Source organism: Microcebus murinus, chromosome 4 (genome assembly GCF_040939455.1).
Source record: "Microcebus murinus isolate Inina chromosome 4, M.murinus_Inina_mat1.0, whole genome shotgun sequence".
NCBI classification, from domain to species: Eukaryota; Metazoa; Chordata; class Mammalia; order Primates; family Cheirogaleidae; genus Microcebus; species Microcebus murinus.
In genome coordinates, this window is record NC_134107.1 from 33,752,314 (window position 1) to 33,780,033 (window position 27,720).

The following is a 27,720-nucleotide window of genomic DNA, read 5'->3' on the forward strand; positions in this document are numbered from 1 at the left end:
TGTACAGAAAGCATACTTTAACAATTGTTGTTGAACTTTAACAATTAACGTCCATGTAAAGTTATGTTTTCTTATTTGTGTATATATATTTTAAATTTTTTTTTTTTTTTTTGAGACAGAGTCTCGCTTTGTTGCCCAGGCTAGAGTGAGTGCCGTGGCGTCAGCCGAGCTCACAGCAACCTCAAACTCCTGGGGTCAGGCGATCCTCCTGCCTCAGCCTCCCGAATAGCTGGGACTACAGGCATGAGCCACCATGCCCGGCTAATTTTTTCTATATATATATTAGTTGGCCAATTAATTTCTTTCTATTTATAGTAGAGACGGGGTCTCGCTCTTGCTCAGGCTGGTTTCGAACTCCTGACCTCGAGCAATCCGCCCGCCTCGGCCTCCCAGAGTGCTAGGATTACAGGCGTGAGCCACCATGCCCGGCCTTGTGTATATATATTTTAAATTGAGATAAAGCTCACATAACTAAATAATTTAAAATTCATCATTTTAAAGTATAAAATTCAGTGGTTTGTAGTATATTCAGAGTTGTGCAACCACTATCTAGTTCTAGAATATTTTCATCAGTCCCAAAAGAATCTCCATACCCATTAAGCAATCACTCCCTATTCCCTCTTCTTCTAATCCCTAGCAACCACTCATTTGCTTGCTGTCTCAATGGATTATTCTATTCTGGACATTTCACATAAATGGAATCATAAAATATGTGATCTTTTGTGTCTGGTTCCTTTCACTTAGGATAATGTTTTCAATGCTCATCTATGTTGTAGCATGTATCAGTACTTTATTCTTTTTTATGGTCAAATAATATTCCATCATATAGATAGATATACTACCTTTTGGTTGTGCATCACTTGATGAACATATGGATTGTCTCCATTTTTAGCTATCATGAATAACGCTGCTATAAACAATCAGGTATAAATTTTTGTGTGAACATGTTTTAAATTCTTTTGGGTATATACCTGGGAGTGGAATTGCGGGGGTCATAGGGCAACTACATTTAACTATTTGAGAAGCTACCAAAATGTTTTCCAAAGTTGCTGCATCATTTTACACTCTAACCAACATGTGAAGGTTCCATCTAGTTTTTCCACATCCTCACCAACAACTGTCATTATTATTTTTTAATAGCTATCTTAGTAGGTATGAAGCAGTATCATTGTTTCGTGCGCTGGTTCTGCTATTTGTATATCTTCTTTGGAAAAATATGATACCGTTTTTAAAATGTGTTGTTTATCTTTTTGCTGAGTTATGAGATTCTTTTATTTATTCTGCGTAGATGTTGTCACATATATTATTTGTAAATGTTTTCTCCCATTATGTGGGTTGTCTTTTCACTGTCTTGGCAATGTCCTTTGATGAACAAAAGTTTTTTAATTTTGATAAAGTCCAATTTATCTGTTTTTTTTTTCTTTTGTTGCTTATGCTTTTGGTGTTATACACTAGAAACTATTACCTAATCCAAAGTCATGAAGATTTATACCTATGTTTTCTTATAAGAGTTTTAGTTCCTACATTTAGGTCCCTGATATATTTAAAGTGAATTTTTATATATGATAAGAGGTAAGGGTTCTTACATTTTTATAAGGCTAAAGTATCAGTTATGTTGAAATTATTATTTATTGAGTCTCTACTATGTGCTAAGTCCTGGTCTAGGTTTTACAGACATAGCAGTGAACAAATTTAGTAACAATAACAAGAGTACATACATATAGTGTAAAACCTAATTCAGGCACTTTTCTAAATGCTTTAGATACATTAATTCAGTGTTCATAATAAACTTATGAGGTAGGTACTACTATTATCATCTCCTTTTTACATAATGAGAAACAAAAACATAAAGAGGTTAAGTAACTTGCATAAGGCCACAGAGCTAGTAAAAGATGGAGCTAGCACTGGGTGCGGTGGCTCATGCCTGTAAATCCCAGTACTTAGGGAGGCCGAGGTGGGAGGATTACTTGAGCCCAGGAATTTGAGACCAGCCTGGGCAACATACTGAGACCCTGTCTCTACGAAAACATTAAAAAGAAGAAAATAGCTGAGTGTGATGGTGTACACTTGTAGTCTTAGCTACTTGGGAGGCTGAGACAAGACAACTGCTAGAGCACAGGAGTTTTCCTATCTTCTAGACCAGGCAGGCATCCTTAAACTGTGGCCCGTGGGCAACATGCGGGTGTTTTTGCCCATTTGTTTTTTTTACTTCAAAATAAGGTATGTGCAGAGTGCACAGGAATTTGTTCGTAGTTTTTTTTTAAACTATAGTCCGGCCCTCCAACAGTCTGAGGGACAGTGAACTAGCCCCCTGTTTAAAAAGTTTGAGGACCCCTGTTCTAGACCAATACTGATCAACAGAACATTTCCTACATTGCAATATATTATATTCTCACTTAATATTTTAATCTCTTTTCTCTAACTTCAGTGTGACTGTCACAAACCTGTTCCTTGCTGCTACTTTATTGGGTAATAATGTTTTAATTATGCAATTATCCTTTTTTATCTACTCATGTTTTATTTTATCTTTGTGATTTTATTTTATTGAACTCATGTTCATATTAAACTCTTCTATAAACCTCCTATAGAGGAATTCCTTCTGTTCTTGGGTCATGTTTTCTTCCAAATTGAGTTTTTTTCTTCTAGCTATAGTTTGATGGCTGTGCATTTTGATATTCACCCATTTTTCTGTACCTTCAGGTTATGTGAGCTTAGCAAAGTTAAATGCAACCTTTTTTTTAGAAGACCTAGGCTCTTTATTCTCCTGTAAGATTTCACGAAATGCCAGATTACTATGTTCATATCACCTGGTTCAGAAAGTATTCTATTCCCATTCAAGATGTGGTACACTATTAGCTTTTGGATTATATCCCCAATTCAGTGTTGCGTTCTGAAACATTTGTTTTAGCTTTAGAACATCAGCTTTAATTAATTCTTAAGATTATCCTAATTCACTGGTCTGGGTGTGAGAGTGAAGCTTGGAACCACACTGAACAGTGAACTTTGGACCCTGACTTTTCTTGTTTTGTTCACTACAACTGATTTTTCGGAGTATTTAAAATTATTTTTTGTTTGATAATGTAGGAGAGAGTCTATGATCCATATTTAGTATTTTGATATTTTAACCTAAAACTCTTCATATTCAGTAATTTATAAATAGACTTTAAAAAATTTTGAATATAAAGAGTAGGGAAATAAACATCCATTACCTGGCCATAGAGAACTATTAATAATTGAACATTCTGTTTAGAACATTTTAACTATATAAAAACTGTGTGCTTACTCATAATGGTTGATTAAATTAAATCTATATATTCTATTTTAAAGTTATTTTAAGTCCTTGGTTCTCAATTATTTTCCTGCATTTGTGTATTCAGATAATATACTACCATTAATATTTTTTATTACCTTTTTGAGGAAAGGACAAACTTGTTAAAAAAAAGTTTCAAATTCTGATATTCTCAAATTTTCTCCTACGCCACAGCCCTATCCTCAGAATGAAGAACTACTAATATTATTTCTGAAATGAGGAAATAAACATTTTAATAATAAAATATTATAAAAACTTACCTTTGATTAATTTATATCTTGCTTGCAAAATTTACTTATTTTCATATATAATTGTCTAAAATGTAGTTTTCCTCAATGGCCTTTTTTTGCATTTAATAAAAAATCCTAGATACCAATTAAACCATTTTATGATCTAAATTACTTTTGTTAATCTCAGTTATAGAAACATTATCAGCATTATTTATGAAACCACTGGTCTGGAATTATGTTATTCAATATGGTAACCTCTATCTACACGGGCCTATTTCAAATTTAAATTTTTATTAATTAAAAATAAATAAAATGAAAAAGCCAGTGCCTCAGTTTCACTAGCCACATATCAAGTTGTTCAACAGTCAAATGTGGCTAATAGCTACTCTACTGGATAGCACAGGTATAGAACATTTCTAACATCATAGACCGTTCTATTGGTCAGTGTTGGTCTAGAAATCAAGAAATTATTTATTTACCTAACACTTTAAATTGTTTACTGTGTGAAGTTTTGCAACTTTCAATGACACACTTCACATCTTCATTAACCAGAATTCTGAAGAAGCATCACAACTTAATTGTTTAATATTAAAATCAGGAGAAAATTATTTTTTAATACCTGAAAAAGTTGTATACTTCCCCATCTCCCCCAGGGACCATTTTAAGCACAATTAATCATATAACAGATCCTAACTGCCTGATTAAGCTTGATGAGGAAGGCATGTTGAAAGCTGAGATAGGCTGAGAGCTAGGCTTCTTATACCAAACAGTTAGTCATGCTGTGAATTCAAAGGAAAACTTCTTGAAGGAAATCAGAAGTGCTACTCCAATGAATACACAAATGATAAGATGATAAGAAAGAGAAACAGCCTTACTGCTGATATGGAGAAAATTTTAGTGGTCTGGATAGAAGATCAAACCAGTTACAACATTCCCTTAAACCACAGCCTAATCAATAGCAAGGTCCTAACTGTTTCTCTTCATGCTATGAAGGCTGAGAGAAGTGAGCAAACTGCAGGAAAAAAGCAAGCAGGTGTTTCATGAGTTTTAAGAAAATAAGCTTTCTCTATAACATAAAAATGAATGGTGAGGCAGTAGTGCTGATGTAGAAGCTGCAGCATGTTAACCAAAAAATCCAGCTAAAATCAATGATGAAGGTGGCTACGCTAAAAAACAGATTTTCAATGTAGACTAACAGTCTTCTATTGGAAGAAGCTTCCATCTAGGACTTTCCTAGCTAGAGAGAAGTCAACGCCTGCTTTCAAAGCTTCAAATGACAGGCTGACTCCATTGCTAGGATTAATGCAGTTGGTGACTTTAACTTGAAGCCAATGCTCCTTTAGCATTCCAAAAATCCTACGGCTCTTAAGAATTATGTTAAATCCACTCTTCCTGTGTTCTAGAAATGAAACAACAAGCCCTAGATAACAGTACATCTGTTTACAGCATGGTTTTCCAAATATTTCAAGCCCCTGTTGAGATCTACTGCTCAGAAAAAAGATTCCTTTCAAAATACTACTCATTGACAATGTACCTGGTTAACTAAGAGTTCCTATGGAGATATACAAAGAGAGTAATGTTATTTTCATGCCTGTTAACACAACATCCATTCTGCAGTCTATGGATCAAGAGCAATTTTGAATCTTAAATTATTTAAGAAATACATGTCTTAAGTCTATTGCTGTCATGGATAGTGATGCCTCTGATATATCTGGGCAAAGTCAATTGAAAATCTTTTGAAAAAGATTCACCATTCTCGATGCCATTAAGAACATATTTGTGATTCATGAGAGGAGGTCAAAATATCAATAGGAGTTTGGAAGAAGTTGATTCCAACCTTCACGAAAGACTTTGAGGGGTTCAAGACTTCAGTGGAGGAAGTAATTGCAGATTTGGCAGAAAGGGCAAGAAAACTAGAATTAGATGCGGAGCCTGAAGATGTGACTGAATTGCTGCCATCTCATAATAAAACTTTAATCAATAAGGAGTTGCTTCTCATGGATAGGTAAAAACCAAATGGTTTCTTGAGATACAGTCTACTCTGGGTAAAGATGCCGTGAACGTTGTTGAAATGACAACAAAAAGTTGAGAATATTACATAAATTTGCTTGATAAAGCAGCAGTAGGATTTGAGAGGACTGACTCTAATTTTGAAAGAAGTTCTACTGTGGGTAAAATGGTATTGAACAGCATCATAGGCTACAGTGAAATCTGTAAAAGGAAAAGTCAACCAATGCAGCAAAATTCATTGTTGTCTTCTTTTAAGAAACTGCCACAGACATCCCAGTCTTTAGCAACCACCACCCTGAGTCAGCATGCATCAACATTGAGGCAAAACCTCTAACAGCAAAAAGATTACGACTTGCTGACAGCTCAGATGATTGTCAGCATTTTGTAGTAATAAAATATTTTAAAATTAAGATACATATACATTTTTAGACATAATGCTATTACAATTAGTAGACTACAGTTGAGTGTAAACATAACTTTATATGCCCTAGGAAACCAAAATATTTGTTTGACTTGCTACTACAGTGGTCTGCAACCAAACCTGCAGTATCTCCGAGGCACGTATGTACATCAAAACCTAGGATCAAAAATGAAGCATATAATTACTTTTTTCATTGATTCTACGACTTGTTTTTTTTTCTTTACATGTTACTACATCTGACATGAAGATGCATTTTACAATTGATAGTCTGTCATAATTGTCAGCCAGGCAGGAGATACAAAGTTATCACTGTGTACATAAAAACTTGATTGTTATTCTTGGTGTGCAGGCGGTATAATTCTTCAATATTTCAGCCAGAATCCATACATGGATCAAGTAAGGAAGAATATAAATCCTAGATTTTTAGAATACTTCCACTGATACTAAGAAAATCAAGAATGCATCTGCAACAATACCTGCAGAATGAATGTTAATGTTTTAGAATAAAATTTGGCACAATATTGGAGCATCTTTTAAGAAGTGCTGCATTGCCAGTGCTCTTGATGACACAGAGAACAGTATCATGTGAACAATGTAAATTGTGAAAAACATGATTTTAATGACTATGAGCCAGAGAGTGATTCAGAACAGTAGTAATCTGAATGTGAAGTTTTATGGGTATCTTACACATTTTGCTCATCTTTTTTCATGTACAAGTGTGATACGATTTAAAAAATAAGTTTAAGAAACCTCTTTCAATAAGAATTAAATAAAAGTTCTAAGTGAAAAGAAACATTCTTTCCTAGTTTATGTGGTAATGATTTTTTCCCTTTTTGGTACACTAAATTATGATGCATTTGACAATCAGTGGCAGTTCAGATCTGATAAGATATGGTATTTCTTTAGCAAGTGGGCCAAAATGCTCTGATCATCTAAGTGTTGTATCAAAATACAATATTTTTACCCCATTAGGGTACAGATAAATGTTATCATGCTAGTAACTTATCCAGCTAAGATCTATGTGAACACCTGGTTCCTCTTCAATATTTTTACCATTCTTTTAGCCAAAAATCTGAACAAAAGTAAAAATCTGATCAATACAAATTAAGAATCATTAGCAGTATGTTTTTTAAAAATCTTGTGAAGTAGGGAATTAACCTATGCTGGAAAATGGATCCTAAGGCAACAGCATCAGATCATCCTTTATCTCTGAAAAAAATTATGTAAAAATTCTATCTCAATGGTTTCAATATTGCTATTCATAATGCAAGTGAAAATAGCTCAATGAAAAAGAGGTTGGGGACAAAAGAAAATTTTGGTACTTCTGTCTTTTAATACCCAGAAATTTATAATATCAGAGTTTATTCAATATGTTGTCATATTTGGAAGCCTTAAAATTTTTGAAGCATGCCAACATTACCCACCCTGCTTACTGTGACTCACTGACCCTATCAGAAGTGATCACTACTATAATCTATAATACACCATCTGTTTAATGTCTGTTTCTAATAAAACAAAAAATTTAATTAATGTTTTGATAAAATCTCTATTTCAAGAGAATGCTAAGAATAAAGCTCTTTAATATTCAACTATTACAGCTGTCAATCACAGATCAGTGTCCTCCCTCACACTTTTAAAAATCCCCAGACTTTGATTTCTAACCCAGAGCACAAATAGAACATAACTGTATTGTTATTGCCTTTTCTAAAAGAAAGATTATCAGATTTTTGGTTATTTTCTTCAATGTGGTACTTCGAGTTATTAAGTATTAGGTAGCAAGGGTCATGAATAAATAAAAATAAAATGCAGACTTCATAAGTTCTGTACAGAAGATAGGATGGAAAGAAAAAATTTCTCTCTGTTTTAATCAAATGAAATAGGTTAGAAAATTAAGATGAATAAATAAAGAAAATGGCACTACCTTTGAACCAAATTATTACAAATTTCTAATATGAAAATATACTCCAGTATTTATGTATATATATTTTCACTAGACACATTAATCCTTATCCATAAAGTGCTGTAAATATATTTCTTTCCTTTTCATTTCATGTCTTTCTGTGCTTACTGCTATATTATTTTGTGGTCTTTGTTTTGGCAGATGCACAAGCAAAATCTGATTCCAACAGTTTGACCCTTCTCACTTTTTATGTTCTCTAGGGCATAATAAAACCAAAGATACAATCCCTCAGCAGTTAATGAAGCTTAACCTCACACCCTCTTAATTACCAATGCATTACACCAACTATGGGCATCATACTCTTCTCTAAGCTATTTTACAATTCAGCAGAAGTACTACTGAGCTATTATGTAGCAACATAATCCATGCAGCATGAGAAATCCTTCTTAAAAATAAAATCTTTTGATCCTTGCAGGTTTTGATAACTGTATAATTAATACTACTTAAGCATTATCCATGTATCAGTAAGTATGTTACTTTGTTGGTTTGTTTGTTTTGGCCATGTTTATTTTCTGAAAGTTGGAAAAAAGAAAAAAATTCAAAGATATTACTAATTGTCATAATTTTAATATAAAAGTATGCCAGACATCTAACCTGAATATCCATATATTAAAGGTATAACCCCCATATTATCTACATCTAAAATATTTAGAAATATGGGGGAAGAGTGAGTTAGCTCTTAAAAGCATTCAGAAAAATGTCATAGAGTTTCATGAAGTCAGGTAAGACATTACAGTTGATGTCGCATAAAATAAAGTTTTTAAAACTCATAGATTTTAAGATTAGTAATTAGCAAATTAATTTATTCCCATGCATATTTTAAACTGAATTCAGTATAAATAAGAAAATATTTCAGTGTCATTTAAGATTTTTTTCTTGAATATAAAGGTGGCAAAATTACTGATATTATAAGAAGAAAGGGTGAAAAACACTTTCACATTGATATAAAAATATTGTTTTAATAAGACTCCTGAGTTAAGCTATTGACAAAAATAATCCTTTTTATTTGGCAAGTACATCACTTATATGAATCTGACAATAGAAAAGGAAACCAGTGAGGTAATAATAGTGTTCTCAGTACTTTTCTATCAATCCCTATCACATTTCTCTTTAACATGTAAACCAGGAATGTGTTGAGAAGACTGGACATTTTTTCATTTTTTAAACTAAGATAGAGGAAAGGAGGAGGATAACGCGGATAACAGGAAATAGAAATTTGCATTACATATTCAGAAATGAAAGGAAAGAACTACACTAAGAAATAAAAAATACTATCTTCATTTAAACACAAATCATAATTTAATCATTTTAAAATATTATATTCTAAACCAACATGTTTTTAAAAGTACCAATCATAGAAGGATCTCAAAGCAATTTAGATATGTAATTAATCCTTAAATTCTACCCCAATTTGGTAGTTGAGGTTGGGAAAATGAAATATAGGCAGATTTACATTCCTTATCTAGGCCCTAGCAATATGTCTGCTAGTATAATAAATAGTACTCCAAGTCTTGACCAAGGGACTACATGCTTTTAATACTGCCTGTGGATGGCACTGGCTTAAAAGGAGTTTAAAGGGAAAAGCACCGAGTTTCTTGGCATTCTGATATTATTAGCTTCTGTCATTATTTTCTCACATACATAAAAAAATCAAAACCATTAAGCTGCTAGGAATAACTCTACATGTAGTCTATGTTAATTTTCTCACATTTATTGAGCTAAATCCAGAATTCATAAATTTTCTATATCAAAATGTAAAAGCTGTATTATATATTATTTCAAAATGTTCTTTTTACTTCAAACAAATTTCTTAAAGAGAGAGCTTAAAATAAAAAATTCCATACTTTTTTACTTATTTAAAGAGAGACAAAGATGAACTGTTGGCATCAATTAATATCTCTAACCATAAAAACTGGAGTTTTCCTTTGGCAGGTTCCTTTACAAAGTAAAGTTCATATGTTAAATGCTATCAGTGTTTCATCTGGCTCTGGGTATATTGCACACCAGTACAACTCATACTCAAGGATTAATATAAGGTAATAACCTCAAATACTTCTGTAGTTAAGGTGAAGGGAGCTACTGACTAGGTGACTACCATTAATAAAAGTATGTAAACTTTTGTGTGTGTGTATATATGTATATGTATGTATATACATTGCATGTAAATGTATTTATTATATATACACAAATGTGTATACACACATATATATAGTCATGCATCGCTTAAGGAGAGATGCAATTTTGTTGTTGTATAAATATTATAGAGTGTACTTACACAAACCTAGATGATGTAGCCTGCTACATACCCAGGCCATATGGTATAGACTATTGCTTCTTGGCTATAATATTTAATATTAGGTATTAAAAATACAGAAGGCAAGTGTAACACAATGATAAGTATGTAGATATCTAAACATAGAAAAGGTACAGTAAAAACACAGTATTATATACCTATGGGACCACCATCGTATATGTGGTTCATTCTTGACTAAAATGTTATGGAGTGCATTATTGTACTTATGTATGTATGTGTGTGTGTATATAAAATATGTTCCTTGTAATAGGAAATATCTTGGTTGAAATAAATTTTATAAGTGTCTTAAAAATTAGACTGACTTTTTCTGTTTTATCTCTGGTATTTTCAGGTTCAGTAAGACCATGTGCAATAAATACTTTTAGTGAATGCTTACTGTACAAGGGTGAGTATTAACCTGTTTTTATGAAACTGTGATAGATGATAGTCCCTATTAAGGAAACACATTATACAATAATAATTTGACTATACGATTCTTCTGACTGCAAAAGATTTTCTACAAAATTCTGTTAAGTATTAAGTGTCCCTACTGAGTAAGAACTAAAATAATTTCTAAAAACCTGATATAACTAAAATGTTTCTAAATATAATTTACATTAGTTTGAAAGAAGCTAAGATAGTGACAATGATCTTTATTATCACTATTATTTCTTAAACAGAGGTCACAGAATTTTTAAATTTTTGGAAAAGTAGTATTCCAGAGTTTCAAGAATATGTACTGTCAAAGAAATCTTCTCAATTAGGAATGGTATGAAGTATAATATTCATTTACTAGGTCCAGATCAGTTAAATTCCTAGCTCAGGAATTCACAAGTGACTGGTTTTCTTTCTTTCTAGTTATTTTCTTTCATTTTCTCAGAATAAACCCAGCTTATGAAAAATGTCACAAGCAAAAATCCTTATGGTATTGTGGGGCACTATGTGGGACTGGATATCATTTTATTTTCTTATTAAATTATTTTCTGTGGAACATTTTGTTTTCATGAACAAAATTAATTCTCTTTCTATTCTGTGATTACTGAGAAGTAGAGGCAACTGGGTAAAGGCATAAACAGGGTTTCTTTAATTCTATAGCAGCCTGCATGTTATAATCTGTTTTAAGAAGTCTCAAATCTATTATCTACTTCCAATGTAAGTCTTCAGTTTAATATTATCTACCCTGTTTTTGAAATCTAGCAAAGACTTTTAGACATACTGTCAAACTGTAAGATGAATATTATACCAACAGTAACCACATTTCAAAGGCCTCTGATTTCATTAACATATCATAATTTGAAAAGATGGATGTGGTGAACTAAGGTCATTCACTGCAACTGTCAGTTTCTGGTTAACAATACTTAAAATGTTCAGGAAAGAAACACTGGCCAATGAAGGAATCACCCCAACACTGGCTGGAGAGAAAGCCCTATCTTCTTTAGGGTTTTCACACAGTAAAGTTATCCTTTTGTACATAAAAAAATCTCCATAGCCTGTCTATTTAATCTGATCCTTGATTGTGTGCTGTCTTTCTCCTTTCATGGTATCCTTTACTGTTACATTTAGTGGGATAATATGTTAATTTGGGGAACTGCCAAAAAAGTATTTTCTTTTAGTTTTAATGGCTCTGGTTTTCAGATTTTGAAGTCATTTATCCCTCTCAAAAGGAATGAATAGCTTTTCTTCTGAAAAAATAAAAAGTATTCAGAAGAAAAATGAACTCTATTTTTAATGTTCCCAATTCTGACTTTCTGTGGCTTCTTTTCAAGAATGATAAAGTGCTATATGATAGTTTGAAGATTTTCACATTTCTTTTGAGCATAACAATAACCATCTAAGAATTCACAATCATTCATTTTTTATAGGTACAAAATAAAATTTTTGAAAGTAAATTTGAGGCCTGGAATAAGTACTTTAAGATTTAGAAGGCAAAACCCAAGTAATTTCATTTTTAATTTGGAGCTCTACATTAAGGTAGCCAGGGTATTATCCCTCTCTTAATACGAAAGGTTAAGTGACTTGTGCCAGATCTTACAGCTAGTTAAGTAGTAACACAGAATTTAAAACTTAGGTTCAGATTCCAAATAAATTTCAACTTCTTGAGGATAAACACCCAATCACAGGATATGGCATTTTTGCCATATAACTTAGACAACTTTTCTTATGCAAAATTCCTTTATTTGTTGATTGCTGCACAAACATCAATGCCAAATGTGTGTTTATATTAATGTTATAGTAGTAATGATTCCTGCTAGCTAGTGATGGAGAGTGGGTTTATTCTTTACATTTTTATTTTTATCTTATCCTTTATTTCTTTACTAGAAAATAAGGCACATGGCATCTTTAAAAGCTGGCTACAAATGTAGGTCACTGGAAGCAGGATTGAGCCTTTGCATGTGTTTTCTTAGTCTTTTCAGTTTGCCAAAGCAGCTCGAACTGTGGCTGCCAGGGGAGAACTTAGAATTTTAAATAAGCTCTCACAGTAGCCTGTGGGGGGAATGGGGTGATGGGGTGGTGGAATGGGGGGGTGGCAGGGTGTGTGGTGAAGAGTGAAGCCCTGGGGTCAAACAGCAAATTTCCGGCTCATCTAGCACTTCTGAGTAGTAAGCACTGAAAAATGTATAGATAACATGATAATTTTCTGAACAAATAAATGTTGACAAAAAAAGAAGGGAACATATTCTGATTATAGCTCTGCCTTCAAAGGGCTCTTCTAATATTAATAATTGTATCTATACTATAGACAAAAGATAAACAGAGCTAAAATACTATTAATATAATAAATGCCATTATACGGCCTAGAAAAAGTAAAAATGTGTGGGAAAATATTATTTATAAGGTGCTAAGAACGAATAAAGCTTGCACAGTGGAATGACCAAAGGGCCAGAAAAATTTTTTAATGATTTATAACATGATACATTGAATTACTTTGGTTATGAATCATTATAAAATTTTAACTTTGGAGGTTGGGCTTGGCAGCCCACACCTGTAATCCCAGCACTTTGAGAGGCCAAGATGAGAGAGGATCACATTAGGCCAGGAGTTGAAGACCAGCCTGGACAACATGTCAAGATCCAGTCTCTACAAAAAATTTTAAAATTAGCCATGCATGATGGTGTGCACTAGTAGTCCCCCCTGCTTGGGAGGCTGGGGAAGGAGGATTGCTTGCATCTAGGAGTTTGAGGTTACAGTAAGCTATAATTGTGCCAATGTACTCCAGCCTGGGAGATAAGAGTGAGACTCTGTTTTTTTAAAAAACAAAAAATAATTATAGCTTTCAAATATACTATTGAAAAATGTTCAATAGTATATTTGGCCAATCAAGGGTGTTTCTTTAACTTCATTCTTATAGCTGTCTTTTTTTTGGCAGAACTAGGAAAACAAGGGTTGGATTTGAGATATTTCTGTATACTATTCACTCAGAAAGACCAGACTATGCTGCAGTGTAGCTAAGAGCAGACAACTGACCACTAACTAGATTCACATGTCCTACGATCAATGAGTAATAGATGGATGGCAAACACAGACTTTTAAAATCTTGATACCAAATTGACAGAAGGAAAAGAAAACTTTATAATAATAATTCAAATCTTACATTGTTTAGCAAATAATATTGCTTAAACTAATTCTAAATCAACCAATACCTTTGATCTCAGTTAAAACCAAAGAATCAAATAAAGCAAAAGATAAAAAGCACAATGAATTAGATCCTAACAAATGAGTTTAGTATTTGGGTAAAAGTCTGATTTTTGAGATAAAATAATGTCTCAAATTATTAAAGTATTATTTTAATATTTACTTATGGACCTTAAAGTCCATTAAAAAACTCTAGTCTAAATTTTTTCATCTTAGTATATCACTTCATTACTAAATATCCTGTTGCTATGTTAATTATCAATATAATATGTTTTTATTTTTATTTTTTTTTGAGACAGAGCCTCGCTTTGTTGCCCAGGCTAGAGTGAGTGCCATGGCATCAGCCTAGCTCACAGCAACCTCAAACTCCTGGGCTCAAGCAATCCTTCTGCCTCAGCCTCCCGAGTAGCTGGGACAACAGGTATGCGCCACCATACCTGGCTAGTTTTTTGTCTATATATATTAGTTGGCCAATTAATGTCTTTCTATTTATAGTAGAGACGAGGTCTTGCTCTTGCTCAGGCTGGTTTCAAACTCCTGACCTTGAGCAATCTGTCTGTCCTGGCCTCCCAGAGTGCTAGGATTACAGGCGTGAGCCACGGCGCCCAGCCAATTTTTAATGAATTATTACTTTGTTACATGGATTATTATTATAAAGTATTCATTTTCAGTTATGAAAGCATTTCTATATATATTAAATATGGGAAGTCTAACCATAATTGAATTTAAATTTGATTTATTTAATGTTATATTTGATATTAAAAATATTTAATACTGTAAGCCTTCAGTAAATATCAAGGTAGTTATAACATGATGGTGACTATGCACTTATTATCCTGAGTACTTTCTAAAGAAATACAACTTTTAAGCTCATTTAAAGTACCCAAATGTGGCTGATGCTAGACAGTGCATACTGAATGTAACAGATAATTCAAAAAAAATGTAGTTATTTAGACAGAATGAACAATATTTGATAGCACAAGGTGACTATAATCAACAATAACTAAAAGAGTAGGATTGGAATGTTCCTAACACAAAGAAATGATAAATGCCTGAGGTGACAGATACCCCAGTTACCCTGATTTGATTAATTTACGTTGTATGCCTTTATTGAAACAGCACATGTACCCTATAGATATATACAACTATTATGTACCCATAATAATTAAAATTTTTTAAAAAAGTTAATGCAGCAAGTCAAGAATTCACCCTTTGCTCTAGATATTAGATACTTAATCTAGCAAAAATATTACCCACCTGGCATGTCATCACTAGCAAATATTCACATTGAATTTTTAATTGACCTTGGTATAGAATAAAACAGCATTTCAATTTACTTTTGAAAATCATTTCACTTTCTATAATTCTATAAATATTAACACATAATATTAAAAATTATGAAAAGGATGTAATATAAAAATCATAGTTATCTTTAAGTTCTATAGAAATGTTTGTTTGCCTAAGTGTGTATATAATTTTTTATTTCATGAAAAAATCAGTCTACTGATAAATGTTTAAATCTTTTAACATAAAAATGTAATTTTTACTATTTTTGAAAACATTCCATAGAAAATTTTCTTGAAGAATACTTATCACTGTATTTGAGATGATTAAGAAAATTCCTTCAGATAGAAAAGTTAACTGAAAAATACTTACCATATGTGTTTTAAAAGCTTTAACAACATCATGTATATTGTTCTATAAGATTTTCTAAGGGGTGTAATTTTTCAGCGTTACATCTTAATGCTGACTTCCTGAAGTAGCTTCGACTACAATAGGCATGAATATGTTTTCAAAGGATGATGGATAAATTGCTGGGTGGTTATATATCTTAGGCAGCTGATGGGGCTTTTTATCCTTTACTTGTCTTTTAGTTATCTTACAGTTTTAAGATAATTATGGTGTATAAGATTGTCTTTTCCCTTTTCTTATACCAGAAATATTTGCCTTGGTTATAGGTTCTAGAAATTCCCAATCATATATCATAAAATTAAAGCTAAGCTATTACAGCATTTTTCCCTTGCATTGTATCCTAAACACTGCTAATAGCTTGGGTTTGGTCATTCATTGTTGGACTGCGTGATAAAAAATGAAGTGTTAAGTATAACTATAATTGAGTTGGGCATATTGAAATCCTGACTGAATGTAGAAAAACCTACTTATCTATCTATATTAGTATTCAACATCATATTCTAAATTACAAAAATATTTTGTTTGTTCTTTTTAGAGAGATGCTAGAAATGTCTTTGCACTGGTGTTATGAAGAATATAAATAATTTAAATTTTTATCAGTCATAATACTTCTCTAATTCAGTCTACTCTAAACATATATAAATGCTAACTGGACCACATTAAATATGTACATGTTAAAAACAATATTTTTATACTTTTTCATACAAAAATGACAATGGCTTATTATTCTTTTAAATAAAATAGTGTTTTACTATTCCATATCAGACATATGAGAAACATGAAATGACATGATTGGAATTTAAGAAATATTACTGATGGGTGAAGAAGACTGTATTAACTTAAAAAGCAAATATATTTTCAGAGTAGAGCTGCAGAAAATACAAGAACATAATTAGAATTAAAAGGTTAAAAATGAATCACTAAATAATTTTATTAAGTTAGGAAATGTTAAATGTGTAGATTATTTAGCATATAGGAGCTTTGACTACTTTTAGTAGTTATCTATATAAGCAGTTTTACTTAAAAACAAATAATGGCATTAAAATCAAAGGAGATAAATATTTCCTGAAGAGCACACATTCAACTTTATGGTTAATGTAATATTTAACTTCATTGACTATATTGTTGATAAATATCCAACTGCCAAGTAAAGCAGACTTGCTAATTAAATAGAAACAATTAGTTCTAGGCTACTTATAAAGAGAAGAATAAAATAAAATTTCAAAATACATTATCAAACCTACAATGCTATATAAAGTAAATCTAATGCTTCAGATCATTCAGATTTTTGTGGCAGCAATTATAATATTTTTGATAGTGCCTTCTAAGTATATAAGATAGAGCATAATGGATATGACACCAGAAAACATTGCTTAGTTCAATGTTAGTTTATGTGAGAGAGAACAGTGGTTGTCAGGGGCTAGACTGTGAGGAAAATGGGGAGATGTTGGTCAGATGACAACATTTCACATATAAGACAAATAAGTTCTGGGGACCTAATGAAAAATATGGTAATTATAATTAATAATATTGTACTGTATACTTAAAATTTGCTAAAAGAGCAGTACCAAAGTGTTTTTGCCACACCAAAAATGGTAACTCTGTGAGGTGATGGATACATTAATCTGATTGTTGTAATCATTTAACAATGTATACATATATCAAATCATCATATTGCATACCTTAAATATACACAATTTTTGTCAGTTATGTCTCAATAAGACCAAAGAAGGGGCTGGAAGAAAGCCAAAGAAAAATGAACAACTTTAAAACAAAACAAAAGCTATTCTTGTCTAGAGCAAGGGAATCCTTTAAGACATTAAAAACTCTATTAGTTAAGGCTTTCTAATGAAACAGAACCAATAGGATGTATGTGTATGGGTGTGTGAACATATAAAGAGATTTACTCTAAGAGACTGGCACACACAACTATGGAAACTGACAAATCCCAAGATCTGCAAGGTATACCAGCAGGAAAGTTAATAGTGAATTAAGGTAGTAGCAAAATCTGAGAGAAGAAAAAGAGTTCTTGGTAAAGGGAATAGCAAATCCAATGGCCCCAATTTTGGAGCATGCCTAACAGGCAAGGTAGTTTGTGTAAATAAAATAAAGTTATGGGGAGATATTAAGTAATCAGGTCAGACAGATAATGAAGAGGTGAGGGCATGTTAACTAGAGCCTTGAAAAACATTATAAGGACTGTGGTCTCTCCTGGAGAGTTTTGAGTAGATGAGTGACACGATTTGACTTATATTTGAAGAGGATCACTCTGAATATCGTGGTGAGAAGAAACTGAAGAGAAGCAAGGGTAGAAGCAGAGAGGCCAAAAAATAAATAATTTAGGTTCAAAGTGGTCATGTTTTAGATATATTAGGATTTTCTGACAAACTGGATGAGAGGAGTAGGAGAAAAAGAGTTAAGGATGAATCCATGGTTTTTTACTTAAGAAAATGGAAGACCTCAGTTGCTATTAATGGAGATGGAAAAGGCTGAAAAAGGAATAGTATTGACAGCCTTGGACAAAATGCGATCAGCAAAAGAATACAGATAGAAAAGAAAAGAGTTCTAGGGACTGAGTCCTGGGATACCCCCATACTAAAAGGTTAAGAAGTAGGGATTAGCAAAAAAGAATGAGAAAAAGTGGCTAGTGAGGTAGGAGGACCAAGAAAGTGTGGTATCTTAGAAACTAAGGAAAGAGTGTATCAGGGAAGAAAAAGTGACCAATAATACCAAGTACCTGTAGATAGGCCAACTCAGATGAGGCCTAAGAAATGACCATAGTAGTATTTACTCCACTAAATAAAATACCCCAAATTTTGAGAGAAAGCCAAAGTAAAGGGAAAGGAATCTGGTGTGATTTTTTTTTTTTACTAGATTAAAAGTTTGTGTGTCAATCTATTCCCATATCCCTTATTTATAAAATTGGGGCCATTATGGTTTGGAAGACTTTCACAAGGTCAAGTGTTATCCTTATTTTCATAAAAAAGGAGGCAATATACATAAAGGTGGCTAATGTTATTAAAAGACAAAACCGAAGCTTGAATCCTATGTATTTACTAACTCTGAAATACTATTCTTTTTTTAAGAAATAGCTCTATTGAGGTATAACTGATACACAACAAACTACCCCAAATTAAAGTGTATAATTTGGTAATATTTTACATAGGCATATACTTTTGAAATCATTATTAATACAATCAAAATAATTAATATATCCATCATCCCCCAAATTTTGCTTTTTCTCCCTTACTATCTCCTTCCCACCATTAACCCCCTTATCTTTGCAAAATGAGAACAAAAAAGTCTTCTATATTTACTCATGTAATTACCACTTCAGGGTTTGTGATCCCTTTGCTTAGATCCAAATATCCATCTGGTATAATTTCACTTTTATGTGAAAAACTGTAATATTTCTTACAGTGCAAGTCTAATGGTGGTGAATTCTTTGAGATTTTAGCATCTCAAAAAGTCTTTATTTTGCTTTCATGTAAAACAACCTTTTTTACTGTGAAATCACCTTTGTTCATGAAAGATATTTATGCTGGGTATAGAATTCTGAATTGATGGGTACGTGTGTGTGTTCTTTTAGTATTTTAAAGATTCTTCCATTGTTTTCTGGCTGGTATTACATAAAACTAAAAGTCTACTGTCATTCTTATCTTTGGTTCTGTCACTATAACGTGCTTTTTATCTTTGGCCATTTTCAAAGTTTTCCCTTTATCATTTGTTTCAAGCAATTTGATTATGATAAGCCATGATGTTGTTTTCTTCAGGACTTTTAAACCTGAAGTCTGCCATGCACTCTAGTATTAAGTACATACTATTCATTATTTTTAGAAAATTTTCATCCCTTATTCCTTCAAATATTTTTTTGTAACACCCCTTCTCCTTTCAAGGAGTACAATCACATATTATGGCACTTTAAGTTATTCTACAGCTCACTGATGCAATTATCTCCCCCCAATCTATTTTCCATGTTTCATTTTGGGTAATTTAAAATGCTGTGTCTTTAAGTTCACTAATCTTTTCTTTTCAGTGTCTAATTGACTTTAATTGCAGACACTGTAGTTTTCATCTCTAGAAGTTCAATTTATGTTTATACTTAATTCTCTATGTCTTCATTTAACATGTTCAATCTTTCCTCTAGTTCACTGAATATTTAGAATATAGCTATAATAAAAATTTATGTTATCTACTAATCCTATCATCTGTGTCATTTCTTTTTTGTTTTGATTTTTTTCCTTATCATAAATTATATTTTCTTGCTTTTTAATGCCTACTAAGTTTTAATTGGATACCAGACATTGAATATTTGATTCTGTTTGGTGTTGGATATTTTTGTGTTGGTACATTTTTCAGCTTTGCTCTGGGACAGTTACTTGAAAACAGTTGATTATTTCAGGCCTTGATTTTAAGCTTCATTTAGTAGGAGCAAAGCAGCATTTATAATATGGGAATAATTTTGTCCTTTACCAATACAAAACACTTCTAAATACTCTATCTGATGTTCCATGAATTATGAGGTTTTTCACTGTGGCATGTGAAAACAGGAATTATTCTTTGTCCTGGGGATTGTGACTTGTAAATTTTCAGACAGTTATTTCCCTAGCCTCAAGTAGTTTCCTTATATGCATGTACAAATGAATACTCATCTCAAGACTAGAGGGAGACTCTGTGCAGATCTCCAAAACTCACTCTATGTGCAGCTCTTCCCATTCAGGTATTCCATCTTGTAAATACTAATTTCCTTGACCTCCCTGCTCTATCTCCTAAGGTTATCTTATCCTGAATTCTTCCTTGCACTGTGGCTTGGAAACTCTGCACACAGTAAGCTAGGGAAATCACAGGGCTTGCCTTCTTTGTTCCGCTTATCTTAGCAATCACTGTTCTTTATTGTCTGTTGCCCAGTGTTTTGAAAAGTGTTGTTTCATATATTTTGTGCTGTTTCTTTTAGTTGTTTCAGGCATGAGGAGAAATCTGGTCAGACTTTTGCAACTTGGTCAAACATGATATGACTTTTTAAAAATCGATTTTTTCTTATTCTAGTTTTGTATTTTTTCTCGTACACCATAAAATTGCTCTATGAATATATGTTTGCAGAATGTAATTACTTCCATATATGACTGGAAAGTTTACAAAAACTTGATGAAAAAGGTAATATTTCATTTATAACTTGAAACACTTTCACATACTCTAAAGAAGGACATGTAAAGTACACTGAGATTTTTAATACTATAATAACTTGTATAAATTCAAGATATCTAAGAAAGATGTCAGGCATTAGTTTTGAAATAAAAAATGTTCTCTAAAGCAAACTGTGCCAACACATATATACTAGACTTTAACACCAGCTAGTTTGATTGGAGGAGGCAAGAAAGAAAAATAAAACACTGTACTTTAAAAAGCATATATATGCCTGGAAAATTTTCCCATGGTGGATTAGAAAGGCATTTGATTTAAAATCTTAGGCTCAGTATATTGTGGAATATGCCTGTATAGTTTCTTTACAACAATGATTTTGGCCTTTACTCCACTGCTCCTAGCAAGTGCAATACTGTCCAGAAATTGGTCAAGATGATTAAAGCCAGAGAAAAGAGGAAAAGAAAAAATAAAAACATCAAGCAAATACCGTAAAAACTAAACAACTCAAAAAACATTGAAAAAAATAGGCCCTGCAACCAGAGGAAAATCAATTATACATAGGTTTGTCCTTTGGATTTTTAAGTTTTATTTAATAAGCAAAGTCTGACCCCACTGAAAGAATCATGTTTGTTTTGACCTCACTATTATAGTAACTTTTATACTTGGGTATAGACATTTGTTGGTGTCTTTTTTGTTGTTGTTTTTTTTGAGACAGAGTCTCACTTTGTTGCCCAGGCTAGAGTGAATGCCGTGGCATCAGCCTAGCTCACAGCAACCTCCAACTCCTGGGCTCAAGCGATCCTCCTGCCTCAGCCTCCCAAGTGGCTGGGACTACAGGCATGCACCACCATGTCCGGCTAATTTTTGTATATATTTTTAGTTGGCCAATTAATTTCTTTCCATTTATAGTAGAGACGGGGTCTCACTCTTGCTCAGGCTGGTTTCGAACTCCTGACCTCGAGCAATCCGCCCGCCTCGTCCTCCCAGAGTGCTAGGATTACAGGCGTGAGCCACTGCGCCCGGCCTGTTGGTGTCTTTTGACAGTTATTATGAATTAGTATATGTTATTGCTACAAATTCCTTATAAATGACTTACTCATATGCCATTTTGCAGACTATGTACTGAAATGAAAATATCCTATGGAAAAATGACTTTAAATTATGAACTCTACTCACATAATTGCTTAAATTGGGATCCAGTTTTGGACAAAGAAAATAAAAATTCTAAAAGTCAATTTTGTCCTCTCTGAGGTAAAAAGTGTACTTTGGCTTAAAAAAATAAAAACATTAATGAAATATTTTATCATGGAAGAGAATCATTTGTGGCATTTTCAAAGCAAAAAATACTAATCAATGAGTACTTCTAATTTCTGAATTTTTCTTCTGATTTATAGCTTTGGCATACTGGTAATATAATTATCAATTATTCTGCAGTTGTTTTTCCTTCACCTATTTTTTTCAGAGTTCTCTTACGACTATGTAGAAATTACCTAGGAGATATAATAATTTTTATATGTATGAATATTTTAATTTCTTTATAAATATTTAAAATAAAACTATGATTTAAAGCTTGCAGTAAAATTGCCAAATACTACAGTGCCTTGGAACCAGTTTATTCTTGCTTCTGCTAAGCAGAAATGTAAAAATAATATATTAAAAATGTATTATCAGATAATTTGCTGATTATATAGATGACACTTTTGTTTTTTACTCCATTATTTGTTTTAACTCAGATGGTAGGGATTTCCTATACTTTAAACTAGTTTCAAGGTAAAAATTAAAATTTGAAATTTCTTTTAAGGAATTTAAAGGTAACAATAACATCATACATTGTGAACAGTGTAGAAAGACTTACATTTTGTAATGCTTAAGCATTGTAGTAGTTGGGATTCAAGATAGATTAATAATGTCAAAATAAGAGTGTTATAATTAGAAGTAAAGAATTAAAGGACATTTCTCACCTTTCTTCAGTAAGTAGTATAAACTAGAACTTTTTGCTATTAGACATGAGTTTCATGAATACCAGGTCCAATAATTTTATTTAGTGTTCATGTTTAATAGCTTATTAATATTTTTCCACCTCTGATATAAATTTTAAAAAATTTAAAATTTTAAAAAATTTTCTAAGAACACCAATTTAAAATGAAACTCGAAGTTCAAATAAATTTGATATTTTTTGAGATTAAAAAAAGGACCTATTAATCCATTTAAATATAGTTTGTATACATACAAATATATATCTTGTTTACATGTATAAGCAATATTATTTCATGAAATGTTTGAAATGCAATATTGAATTAGTATATTCTATACCTGTAAAATGTCAGCAGGGTCTTCTTTTGCAGATGCAACCAACAGTGTATGCCCACTAATGATTCCCTCTGCCAGGAAGTACTTGAAGAGCAAAGGTGAATAAATATTGTATTTATCCTCTTCTGTAAAAAAGAAAAAATTACAGTCAGAACACTCTCATATATAGTAAGCACATTTACATGTTTTTACAATTATTTTCCTTAAAACAAGTATGTGAGGTGGGACAACAATTTCATCTTCCTAAGGCACAGATAGGCTAAGAGACTCCACAAAATTAAGAGGATTACATGTGATTATAATATCAAAGAAATCAGAGGCTTTTTTTTTCTTTACTAAGATATAGGGCATTTTCTCCCAGTACCTCAAATGTAGCCATTATTATCCACAAAGCAGTCTGTAAGCTCACACCTCATTTCTTTCATGTCACAATAATTAAGCACTTAATGTATGTAGCCTGATAATTAATGCTTATAAAATTTGCAAAAATAGTATTACTCCCACAATCTGGTTTTGGGTTTCAAATTCAACAGTAATTAAATATTAAAGATTTTAATTTGATGGAGTTCCTCTATTTGTAGTAAATGTTTTCTCAGTAAATAGTCCTTTTGCTTTTATTACTCCCTTATCCCCCTTCTTTCTGAATTTTAATGGTTAAATGATGAATCAGGAGGTTTCTTAGGTAAAAATTTTATATTATTGAGATTTCATTATATAAGAAAAATAGCTTCAGACTATCTTTGTTCTTTCAATATTGTTGATAAACTACATGCCTACATTTTTATATCAGCTTTCTTTCCTTTAATAGTCTGAACACAATAAAGACAAGAAACATAGGTACATTTATTGCATTTTCTAAAAAGGGAGTAGCCATTATTGATTTATTCAACAAATATTAATTGAATTCTTATATTAGGCATCATTAATATTTGTAAAAAATCACACTACTGAAAACATTGCTAAGGAAGTTTGAACTGTGGTAATGACAGCAGGAAATCATTGTGCAAAATCTCCTGCAGCTATAATTATAAAACCGGGAGAAGACACCACTTAAAAAATAGCTATTTGAAGGTATTGGAAAGAATGCAAAGCAGGCAGCAACTACAGCAGAGTTTCCTTTTGAAATAGTGATCATGATATGTAAGAATTTCAAGTTTGTGGGTTTTTTGCTTAAGAATGTCCCTAATTTCCCTTTGGAAGAAATCAAATCTTTTCTAGCTATATTGATTAACATAGAATAACTAAGAATTTGCTTCCATTCAACTTTAGAACAAAATAGAAAGTCATGTTTAAAAAAAGAATTGATTTTACCTTAAATAATTACTATTAAATCAGTTTACAAAGGGAATCATTTAAACTGAGGTCATTATAAATAAGTAATGTAAGAAACAAACCTGATACTAAAATTTATAATCTCTAAGGCTGATATTTTTACAAAATGGAAAATTCAAATTTTAAAATATTTAATCACTATCCGCTATCCTCAAAGAATCATTGCTAAAATTTTGTTCTATTTCCTTTCAGTGCTTTTTCTGTGTATTTGTTGTTTTGTGTTTTTTTGTTGCTATTATTGTATGTTTTTTTTTTTTTAGAGACAGGGTTTTGCTCTGTTTTCCAGCCTACCAGGCTGGAATACAGTGGCAGGATCATAGTTCAGTACAGCCTCAAACTCCTGGGCTCAAGTGATCCTCCTGCTTCAACTTCCTGAGCAGCTGGGACTATAGGTGTATGCCACCATACCCAGCTAATATTTTTTTCTTTTTTTATGGAGATAGGGTTTCACTATGTCACCCAGGCTGGTCTCAGACTCCTGGCCTCAAGTGATCCTCGTGCCTTGGTCTCCCAAAGTGATGGGATTGCAGGTATAAGGCACCTTATCCAGCCAGTTCTGACTTTTTTCATACTCCCCCAGTCATATCCCTCATGATCGTATCCACATTCACAGCTTCATTACCATCTCTATTGTATAGATACCCAAATCTGTATCTCTAGTCCAGCTTTCTCTGTACTAAGACCCAGACATCAACATAATTGCTATTTATTTGAACACTTATTTATTAACCAGGCATGGTACTTAGCACTTTATATATATATTTTATGTCATCTTATCTTTACTGAGATGTGCCAACAGAATTTCACAATTAATGTGTCCAAAAAAGAAACCATATTTTTTCCCCTTTCCTTGCTGCTAATCTTCTGGTGGTAAAATGCTAATTGGACAAGTTACTCAACCATTTGATCTGGGCTTGAGTTTCTTCAACTGTAATATGCAATTGATAAAATAATACCTACCTTATAAGATTGTGGCAAAGACTAAGTACTTAGATCAGTGTCTTGCACATTGTTAAGTGATCAACAGTTAGTGTTAGCTATTATTCTTTTCGATGTCAGCTCTTCCCTTGCCTTTACACAACTAATCACCAAGTCCTGCGGCTTCAACCTCCTAAAATCTTCAGAATTTGTCAACTTCTTTCCCTCTTTACTATCAATAACTTAGTTCAATTCACCCTTATTTTCTCACTATCAGCCCCCCAACTGCCTCCTATATTTCCAGTCTTATTCCCCTTCAGGTTATTTCCCACACTACTTAAAAATTCTTTTTTCTAAAGAGAAAATCTATTCTTGTTATTCTCCTGTTTTAAAACTTTAAATGGCTTTTCATTGCTTTCAAGAGAAAAGCACCCAAAAAGCAAGGCATATAAGCCTCTACAGATCTTGTGTTGCCTTCTTTCTCAACACTTTCCTTCCATATGATACATAATCCAGGCATAGCAATTTACTGGCACCAGGCATACTGCTTCTTGCCTCAGGACATTTGCATAAATCCCTTCACTGCTTTGGCTAATGAATCCACTGGAATCTTTCCAGAATCAGATTAGTTAGCACCATCTTTGAGAAGCTTTCTTCAAAGTTGGATGAGATAATCAGTGAACTCTATAAGAGGGAGTATCCTCTTAACTCCTATAGTAACATTTAATACACATCACTGAAATTTCTCCATAAAGCTAAACGATTCTTGTGGCAGAAATTGCATTTTATTTTTATATCCTTAGCGCTGGGCGCATTGTATATATATACTAAATATTTGTAGAATTAACCAAGGGAAAAACAAACAAAAACTTATCTTGTAAGTCAGCCACATCTACTGTAGTATGGCTAAAAACACACCTTCTTATACACACATTCTATAATAGTTAACACTTTTATTTTCCCAAAGAGGTCTATGAGGCAGGAAAAACCAATAGGAAGAAGATCACCTACTTAGGGATTAGCAAAAACAAGCTGAAAATTACCAATTTTGTGAAACAAATTCTGAAGTTGCACAATAAGCATTTAATTAATCTATTTAGTGAATCCCCATAACTCTGGGCCAGTAAAAATGATAGTGATGTGACAGAAATGCCAAAAAGCAAATGTAATTTTGTCCTGAAGTAACAATTTAACTCCTAGGTTGACAAAGATGACTGTCCTGTTCTATTCTACAATAGCTGACCAGACTGACAAAGATATATTTAGTTTGGGTACTTATGCAAACTAAAGCATCTTCAAAAGAAAGTGGCCAGGGTTATGACGAGAATTAAAAGCATGGGACATGAAAAATGGGGAAGACTTAGCTTGAAGAGAAAAAGACCTAAGAGACATACCAGTTTCAGTTATGAAAACTTGAAACAGTCAAGTTTATAACTTTATTATACTTTTTTATACTATGATAGTTAACTTTTCAATACAAAGTTTTCCCCTCTCCTTCAGCGCAGACTAAGGCTAGTGGCTTGAAAGACTTAGAGGCGCAGGGAGGGTGAGGATAGAAGTTTTAAAATACCTCTTCCCTCAAGTACTCTTAAGTCCCAGTTCCTGTTATCGGAAAAGCAGAGAAAAAGAAGAGAAGTGGCAGATATCAGCTTACAAAATTGCTTGCTGAGCACAGATATGGAGATGTCCCTAGCCTTTCTCTCTAAGCTGGTGTATTTAATCCTTCTGCTTGTAGTCTGTGAAATTATGGTGATTTCCCCGTACGTGGATAAGTGTGGTTTTCGTGGGTAGTACCCTGTTTCATACTGGTCCATCTGTCACTGAAAAAGCACTCAAAGGGCAGAATCTAGTGTTTTGGTGGCTGATCAGTAATTCATACTTAATCTCTTCTTTGGAAATGTTAGCTATCGCTATCATTATTATTTCAGCTGTATTTACACAATCTATTAGAGCAGGCCTCCCTCCTTTTTCTACATTAGAAACAGGAAATAGTCTCAATGTTTGAGAATGCTGACAAACTCTAGGAGACATGAGGTAGGCTTTCTCAATAACTGTCTCATCCTGCACCACTCACTCTGATGGGCTTACAGGTTCTGGAGTTTAGCAAGCAAACATCTGGGAAACAAGTTGTACTCCCTTCACTTGCCTCACTTTCTTCCATAAACATTGTACTCTTGCTCTCTTCAACCCTAGACTTACATTGCCTGGTAATGGTAGTGATGGTGGTGGAGTCATGAGGAAGTACCTGTGCTAGTTTTTTGGGCCTGCAAAGAGACGTCTAACCACAATTTTAGGAAAGGGGGAAATTATGCCTTTGTCTTCTTTTTTCTCACTGTGGGTTATAGTCATTGATTCTGGGGTATACAACATTCTATTAAAAATAACAAATAGCTAATATTACTGAGCACTAACTATATGCTAAACATTGCAATGTACTTATGTATTAGTTTATTTAATCCTGATAACATT

At 32.6% G+C, this 27,720-nt stretch overlaps 1 protein-coding gene across 4 annotated transcripts in view; it reads right to left on the reverse strand.

The window, feature by feature from the left end:
- Positions 1 to 27,720, reverse strand: part of ELP4 (elongator acetyltransferase complex subunit 4) — a 211,983-nt gene that overhangs the window by 166,263 nt on the left and 18,000 nt on the right. For all 4 annotated transcript variants that reach the window (XM_020286532.2, XM_076002057.1, XM_076002059.1 and 1 more), the window contains exon 3: positions 23,005 to 23,126. In XM_020286532.2, coding sequence (XP_020142121.1) covers positions 23,005 to 23,126 — 122 coding nt within the window. The remainder of the gene's footprint in view (positions 1 to 23,004; positions 23,127 to 27,720) is intronic.